Source organism: Phragmites australis, chromosome 3 (genome assembly GCF_958298935.1).
Source record: "Phragmites australis chromosome 3, lpPhrAust1.1, whole genome shotgun sequence".
Taxonomy (NCBI): domain Eukaryota; kingdom Viridiplantae; phylum Streptophyta; class Magnoliopsida; order Poales; family Poaceae; genus Phragmites; species Phragmites australis.
In genome coordinates this window covers 49671998-49680341 of record NC_084923.1, presented here as the reverse complement: position 1 = coordinate 49680341, position 8344 = coordinate 49671998, and the positions used below count along the sequence as shown (strand labels likewise).

The 8344-nt window shown below is 41.0% G+C and overlaps 1 protein-coding gene across 5 annotated transcripts; it reads right to left on the bottom strand.

The window, feature by feature from the left end:
- Nucleotides 1-1128: 1128 nt before the first annotated feature.
- On the bottom strand, nucleotides 1129-7950 carry LOC133913767 (cyclin-dependent kinase F-3-like). 5 transcript variants are annotated; one of them, XM_062357015.1, is made up of 19 exons: nucleotides 7794-7950; nucleotides 6515-6860; nucleotides 6357-6435; nucleotides 6021-6089; nucleotides 5837-5926; nucleotides 4865-5003; nucleotides 4680-4782; nucleotides 4540-4592; nucleotides 4262-4328; nucleotides 3659-3767; nucleotides 3522-3587; nucleotides 3281-3349; nucleotides 3141-3201; nucleotides 2940-3044; nucleotides 2701-2735; nucleotides 2573-2618; nucleotides 2336-2420; nucleotides 2150-2243; nucleotides 1129-1746 (listed from the first exon to the last, which is right to left on the bottom strand). In XM_062357015.1, exons 2-19 carry the CDS (start codon nucleotides 6520-6522, stop codon nucleotides 1657-1659), a joined length of 1368 nt encoding a protein of 455 aa, XP_062212999.1. In that variant the 5' UTR covers nucleotides 6523-6860; nucleotides 7794-7950; the 3' UTR covers nucleotides 1129-1656. The 5 variants fall into 5 exon arrangements, 4 of the variants coding, with proteins under 4 accessions (XP_062212999.1, XP_062213000.1, XP_062213002.1 ...); XM_062357016.1 differs by having other exon boundaries at nucleotides 6515-6791; nucleotides 7794-7949; XM_062357018.1 differs by having other exon boundaries at nucleotides 6515-6639; nucleotides 7794-7931.
- Nucleotides 7951-8344: the final 394 nt, after the last annotated feature.

Sequence of the window (8344 nt, the reverse complement as noted above, 5' to 3'; positions counted from 1 at the left end):
CAAAAGTATTCACTCCCCCGCAGAAAAAGGAAGCAAATAGTTACTCGTCTTGCTAGACGTTTTAGTTTCTTATATAATATATTTAAAATATATGATGTTTTGTAATTTTAATGTGATTTTAGTTTAAATTTTCTGGTCTTAGAGCATCTCTAGGAGTTTTTTTTTTAAAAAAATTACTCATTATATCCCATATAGAGTCATCCTAGAAAAATTCTCTCATTATATTGCTACACTCTTCAACAGACTCTCTATACCTTAATCCCTGTAATCCAACAGCTCCCTCTTGTATCTCATTGGTGGGTAGACCCTAGCCATCAGCCCATCTCTCTCCCGAACTCCTCCACACACACAACAGAGCAACCACGAGATCTAAGTCTCCTCTCATCTCTCCACCTAAATCCACCACCTCGCTGGACTTGGAGTTGATGGCCGTTTCCATCTTTGTCACTCTCGGGACAGGAGCAGGAGCCACCTCGTCCAACTTCAACGTCGTTCGATGGAGCCTCCATAAACAGCATTGATGTCGCACATGAGGGGTCACAGGGGGGAAAAGGAGAGAGGCACGAGCATCAACATGCTCACCATGGGCTGGCTCGGCTCATGGCAATAGATCGACAGAGGGGTGGTGGCAGAGCTTAAGCTCGGTGACAGGGAAGAAGCTCCCGAACACGAGCTACACGGCCGAATCGACGAGGTGGATGACACTGTCACAAGAGAGAATGGCTAGGCTGGTGTGGGACGACAGGCTGCTCGCACAGGAAGAGGGGCGCGGGACGGAGCCGATGCCCATCACCATAAGTAGCGAGCGACAGGTGCTGAATAGGAGTCAATAAGTTTAAGAGGCAAATATATAATCTGTTGGAGCTTATCCCCCATCTCTAAATTTAACTATAGAGAGACATATAGAGGGGTTTTAGAGATGCTCTTACTCTTTCATTAAGTTACTTTGTTCCCAATATAAATTTTATTTCTCATACGATTAATGATATTAAAAAAAGATAATATGATTATTTTATCTTTTAACTTAATATTTATATTTTAAAATATCATTTATTTGAGAAAAAAAGAGTACTATCAATGACTTGTTCAGGCAGCAATTTGATACTCCACTGTATCTACACCACGTGATACCAGCCAACCCAGAAACATCCATCTTGTTTTCCTTTCGCCTCTGCACTTTCCTTTGCCCAAAAGCAAACAGCTTCACATCCAAATTATACTTTCAGGCTGAACGATTCTCTCTTCTTTTTTTAAGAAAAGTAAGCCTAGCATGTTACTAACAGTACTAGTATCTACTGTTGTGTTTATTTTATCCACTGCTGTGTTTATTTGGGAAAGAGTTGTGCCCTGATTTTCTTTCGGGAAACACTCTTCACTCGAGTCAGTGCTCTTCAGTCACCCTCTAGAGTTGAGCTACGCATGAACCGGCCCTAGGCTTTATGTCCCGACAGGTAACTTCCAGTCAGTGTCGACTCTGATCAGACTCTCGGCGGGAGGCAGGCCAGCTCAGAAACACGACGGGGCAAGGCCTCCCGCTGCATCCGTCCATCCATCCTGAACTCTACCAGCAAAGCTTGTTTGGCAATGTGATGTGATGTGTCATGCCACCCCCTCCCTATCAGCGGCAGCCAGCTCGTACGAAACGGTACGCGCGCTTCACTCCTTTCCCAGCCTTTCCGCCGCGTCAGTCCGCACGGCTCGGCTGCCGGCACCGTCCATCCTTCGCGCCATCAATGCTTCGCATCGCTTACATGTCATGGCAACAATATCAAAACTGTCAGGTCAATATCATACAGTTTTTTTTAACTCTGGGACGTTATCCGTGAAAATGCCTCGATAACACTATAGCAGCATATACAAACAAGAACACACATAAATAGATGCTCAGGAACTCGTCAGTCATCGCTAATCCATATCGAACATCGTAACAAAAATGTTTCGGAGATGTTCATGTTGTTATGTACATAATGTGGAATAACCAGAAGAAGAGAAGAAAGTCAAAGAGCTACGAATAGTATATATACATTTCCTCTACTGCCGCCATTTATTTGAGTCCAGTGTATAAATGACCAAGCTGAACGTATCAAGAACGGAAGGAACGTATGAATGTTCAATCTGTTAATTTGTGTTTCGGTCAGAAGAAATTGACCTGCCGGATAGGTGCCAACGAATGGTTCTCCATCAGATTCGGCTGTAAGGACAACCCGAATGGAGAAACGGAGAATCCTGGCAACGAGGCTTGGCTGGAAGACAGAAACAACGTTCACAGTGATTAGGCTTCGAAAGAGGTTATATCAATTAGCAAAGGACGAACGCTGAATATGTCGATGTTTACCTGTCAACCATATATGCCTGTGGCCAGGATGGCATGGCTGGAACATCACCAATGGGACGATCTGATGAAACGAGGGGCCAAAAACCTGTTACAGAGAAGCTACCTTTGAGCAACGAATTATCATGATTTCATAGAAAATGACATCTAAGTACTTGTGCCAAGTTAGTTCAATGTAACATAGGACGAATATTAAGTCATAAAAACACAATATATGACAACGGAGTGGAATGGACGTACCTGACTTCACAGGGGTCTTCTCAAATCCTGAGTACAGTAGAATTTCCTGCGTGTTAAAATAGCAAATATCAGGATAACACCCGTTGCATTATCATATCGTTTACACAAACACTCAAATCGTATTTCACCTCTTCTGCACGTTGTGGAACATCGTTAGTAAGGTCTGCAAACAAAAACCAGCTGCCAAATCAACAGGCTAGTAATGATAGGGGTGGAAACCCGTCTCCAAACCATTAGAGACAATTAATCAAAAGTTAACAGTCCATGGCCAATTTCTATTTTTGAAGCTCAGTATGCTATTCCAACCAATAGCAAACAGTATATTAGAACCAAAGACGAATTTGACAGGGATAAAATATCCATGCACCTGTTCCAGGAAAACTTGGCTTCAGACTGAGAGTTAAATCAAGGAAACAGTCATCAGGTTCTGTGCTGAAATTCCACAGGTTCAGTTCCAATCTTGGATGTGCTCCTGTAAAAGTTGAAGAAAGGGTATCAGTCTAAAATAAGTTTTCTTACAAAAAGTTTAGAAATGTTGTGAAAATTAGTTGTGATAAAAAAGACTCACTAGATTCATTTGTTTTTGTATGGAAAGCATCATGGACAGGTCTTGGTACCCAGTTGCACACCTAGACAACTCACAAGAGTCAGGTACACTGGAAATGAAAGGAAATGTACCCAGAGACAACTCAACGAGTAAATCAGTACATTAAAGAAGGGATGTTGTAGTGCTTCCTCAGCAGTTGGCCTCCTTCGTGGATCCCAGGAACAAAGTTGCTATCAAAATGACAGCAAAAGGGTACCATGTTAATATTGAGAATTATCACTGGTTAAACATGAAGCAACAAAATTAGATTATCCACAGCATATAAAGTAGGAGATTTATACTTAAATAAACCCTAACTTCGTTCCATAACCAAAGAACATAGAGCAAAGTTTGTCAATGTACCTGGATCAAGTCAACAGCTTCCAAAGAAGCATTAGGAATAAGCTCCCATAAATTCCTTGGGGGAATCTGTCAAAAAGGACAACAATCGGTGCCCGGAAAACATTTAGTTCAATGACTGCAGATGGAACTCATTTCACCTGAAAAAAGTTGAAGCTACTTGAACGAGGCAGGTTCATTCCCTCTGGCCAGACAGTACAATCTGGGGTCCCAAGCACAGTGCATATTTTGTAAAGCTGATCCGTCTCACTGCGATCAAATAAAACAACAGAAAAGCAATGTAAAATCACTACAATATCAAAATCAATGCAAATATGGTCCCTTTTTTTTACAAAGGCTCGAGTGGGCTTAAGAAAATTTAGGTGCAAGGTTTATTAACTTGAGCTCCAACAGTTGAACAGCATCAATCAGGCAAGGCTAATAGCATAAATGGAAAATGCAAGCAGAGAATGAGCCAAAAATGAAATGAGCAAAACATAATTCCAAAACAATTATATGTAAGGTCTTTAAACTGGTATCCGAAGGATAACTGAAAGTGTGGTGTGAAACTGCCTGGCTAATGGCAAGCTATCCATATTCCATAAGACCGTTCGCTTCAGCAAAACTAAAGAGTGATGATTAAACATGGCATGCAGGTAGCATATATGCGTAAGACCAGGTCACAATAAATGCATGATACCTAATACAGATAACTGCAGAACAGTACAGCAATTGTACACAAAACATCAGCGCCACAGTTTTACCTTTCACCAGGGAAAAGCGGTGACAATGTAAAAAGCTCAGCCAAAATCGCACCGACAGCCCACATATCTGTGAAAGTGCACGTCTATTAATGGTGACATCATTCACTAATAAATGCCCATGAGTGGAAGCTAGAAAAACAAAAATAAACAAAAATAAGCATTTTGAGAAAAAGAACATGATATTGTTTGTTCCTTGTTGAGATGGAATTATGTGATGTTGGATAAATCAAATAAATACGAAAGGCACTTAAGTCAGGACAGGGACAAAAGGAAATCACCAACAGCAGGTGTGTAAGCTGAAGATTGCAGCAGCACCTCTGGAGCCCGATACCTAAAGAATATAGATAATCTTAAAGTGTTAGTCACATATTCAATAGATATAAAAAGAGCACATTTCAAATTTCATACATGAACTCACCATCTGGTGGAAACATAATCAGTGTAGGGAGGACTGGAAGATACTTCTCTTGCCAACCCGAAGTCAGCAATTTTAACAATACCATTTGTCACCAACAAATTTTCTAAGCAACCAGAAAATTCCAATTAATTTTTGCATGTATAGGGATAGCATAAGTCCGACATGATAAAGACCAACCAAATTACCAGGTTTCAGATCACGGTGGAAATATCCATTACTATGCATATATGCAAGACCTTGCAGTATTTGGACCATAAAATTCCGTATATCCCCTTCAGAGAAAGCAACTTGCCTTTCTCTTATGACATCATACAAATTACATTCCTGAAAAGAAAAATCAGTTGACACTTCAGCACCAAACAAACTACAGAAAAAAAAAACAGTTAGTTCCAGGTAAGAAAAGCAGCTTAGAAAAATCCAAAGCTCCAGCTGACAGAAGCAGCTTACATCTCTCACTGAATAAGCTATAGTACATCAAAATTCTGATGTACTATCAAAATTCTAAGGAAACAACATTAATTCACTCATTTTAGTGAAGAAACATATGCAAATTGACATATCTCACTGAATAAGCTATAATACATAACAATTCTAAGGAAATAACATTGGTTCACTCATTTATTGAAGAAACATATGCAAACTGATTTTGTGGTTAATATATGCCAATGTGCCAGAACCATAACATACACATCAATCTCCTTATACCGTTATTACTTTTATTTTGCTACTATTACTAATATCTCCATTATCATTATTGTTTGGATCTTGTGGGTTTCATCTCTAGGAACCATAACTTATGCATCAATCTCCTTATACCGTTATACTTTCATTTTATTACTATTACTAGTACCTTTATTATCATTATTGCTTTAGCATCATCTTTTTAGTTGGATATTGTGGGTTTCATCTCTAGCCTACCGCAACTTGCTTGGGACAAAAGCTGTTGTTGTTGTTGTTGATACGCCAATGCGCATACACACTACATTGACAAGAGTGTGTTCATGTCACTATATTATTATCATTCTGATGCAAGCCAACAGAAAAACCAGCATCATCTCAGCAGTGTGTGGCAATAGCATAGTAAAATATCCTTTTCTTTATATGTCTTTTCAAATGGCAAATGTGGTAAAAAAGTATGCCAGTAGTAAAGGACCAACCATGTGTTCAAAGATGAAGAACAGCTCATGGTTTTCCATAGTCACCTCCTTCAGCTTCACAATGTTAGGGTGAATTAGTTTCTGAAGAGCCTACAGAAGGACAGTTCATTGTTAAGGAAACCAAGTTGCAAAACAGTGTCTTTTGCGCGTATATGATACATCCAGCACAAACAAAACAAAATACCTTTACTTCTCGCAGGCTAACACATTCTTCCCATTGGTAAAACTTTCTCTTCATTTTTTTAACAGCAACCTGGATAGAGCCAACAAAACATTAAAAAAGTTAGTCAACAAAAGGGGTCATACCTATTCGTGTCAGCTGAGTTTAATTAAAATGCTCTTCGCAATAGGGTAGAATGAATTATTGGTGATAACGAGACCTTAAAACCGTGCACACAGGATTGAAAATTGTACATAAATTCTGGGATGTACGATGCTAGAAAGTTCCAGTTTGGTATACTGAAGCATAAAAGTTCCAAATGACTGCAACAAGTTTTAATTGGTGAGTTCTGGCACTTACAATTTCAGTTGTTTCTACATGATAAGCCATGAAAACATTTCCACAAGTTCCATCACCTATCTCCCTTACTAATTTATACCTGCAAGAAATAGGAAGTAACGTCCGCATTAAGTGCACACACCATATGATATAGAATAGTCAAAATGATTACTACTCACCTTTCCATGATTGTTAACTCCACCAAAGAGCTCTTGCCAAGAATCACTGAACACAAAAGGAACTCCGCACCTTAGATCCCTCACCACCTCTAAAATTCATTGCAGTCACCTCACACTAGGCTCGCCTATACACAATAGCATCAGAAGAAGAAAGTTCCATTCGAGGGAGTCACAGCATGAATGATTAAGCATCTTTTGCACAACTGTCATGCTTATTGCGGCTCCAGCAAGATTCAGCGACACATTGCCATCATTGATATATGTTGGCTGAGACCATCTTTGGCGAGAAAAAAGGGTAGATAGGTTTCAGACCCAAGCATTTTTAATTTAAGGTGCATCGAAAAATCTGCAATGGAGGAGTAAAAGAAAACTTTGCTTCAATACTTGGCAGTGGAGATAATGTCACCCTCCAAACAGTAACTCAGCAGGCTAACCATTGGTCATATATGAACATATGCATCGGTTCCTCATTTCGTGCAACAGATGCAAACAAGAAAGTAATTCTAAGGAGCAAAACATAGAACTAACAGCCTATTTGGGACCCCTGACATGCGTTGATTTCTACATTCAATTACAGCTTACTACTTTACGAGCCACAAAGGGCAATCAACTTACTTTTTCTACCCTATTCCACATAATCCGAGTTTCACCAGTTTTGCTTAAAACCGAATTCGGTAAAAAGGGGCAACATTAGTAGCATGTGAAATTTACCCAAGATGCATCGCTGGTAAGTCTACATACAGCAAAGTACCAAACACGTGAACAATGCAAAAAAGGTGATCGAACAGTAGCAGCTAGTACCAAACAAAGTAAAGGAAAAACGAAAGCGATGACTCATGCAAGGGTACAAATCTAACGCGTCACAGACAGCCCGTGCGGCAACAAGACGCGGAGATCTTCTCTAGAAGGTTCGAATTCGCGAACGAAGCGACATTCGCAAATCGCAGACGAAGATGAACACCACGCGCGAGTGATTGAAATGTTTAAATAGCAGTTGAAGAATATATCTTCGTGAAATGCGGCGAGATTATTAACCCCTTCGCGATCAGATTGCTTGAAACAGGGGCTACCTAACGGGGAATGGGGGTTCGTATAATTGGAAAACAAACTGCCATTAACACTCCGCTTCACATCGAAGAAGTTCAGAACAGACTGATTGATTGGGGCATCCAGTTCAGAACGAAATTGCTTGGATTCGAGTCCTCGCAGCAAGGAAACGACACCGCAGAACAAAACGAACGATCCACAAACACATCCAACCGAGCCAGGGCTTCCTTACCAGCGAACGAAGAGCCCGATCCAAACCCGGATGGATCTCCACTGCGCGCCGGCGAGGTGAGGAAGGAGGAGAGGTGGGGATCGTGGGCGATATTTTGGAAGGGGCGCGACGAGAAATCGGAGCCGGGGACGAGACGAGACGAGAAGTTATGGGCGGCGGGACGATGGTGGGGACCGCGTGGGTCGTGATTACCGTGCTGCCCCCAAAGATTGTGGGGGATTTACGAGGGGAACCGGAACGGTTGTGGAGGGGAGGGGCTCGAGTGGATAAGCGCGACGAGGGTAGTTTGGTCATTTGAGCGTGTAACTGCGTCGGGCTCCCGCGTTGCCGCTAGGTACGACCATCGTGGTACGTCAAACTTTTTGTTTTTGGGAGGGGGGCTTGAACCTTTCTTGCCCAGAGGAACAATAATGGCGAGTTTGAAAACTTAAGGGGCGTTTGAAAACTAGGAAAAGAGGGATGGGATAGCTAAAGAAAAATGAATAGATAGTTAGGATCGAAAGGTGGAAGAGAGATGGATAATTAAGGTTAAATTTTGTTCCTGTTTCAGT

Excerpts from the sequence above, each read along its gene's own strand:
- LOC133913767 (XM_062357015.1), bottom strand. Across the intron at positions 4,329-4,539 it reads AGCTTACACACCTGCTGTTG|ATATGTGGGCTGTCGGTGCG; the intron begins GTGATTTCCTTT and ends GCACTTTCACAG. Across the intron at positions 3,588-3,658 it reads GTAGCTTCAACTTTTTTCAG|ATTCCCCCAAGGAATTTATG; the intron begins GTGAAATGAGTT and ends CCTTTTTGACAG.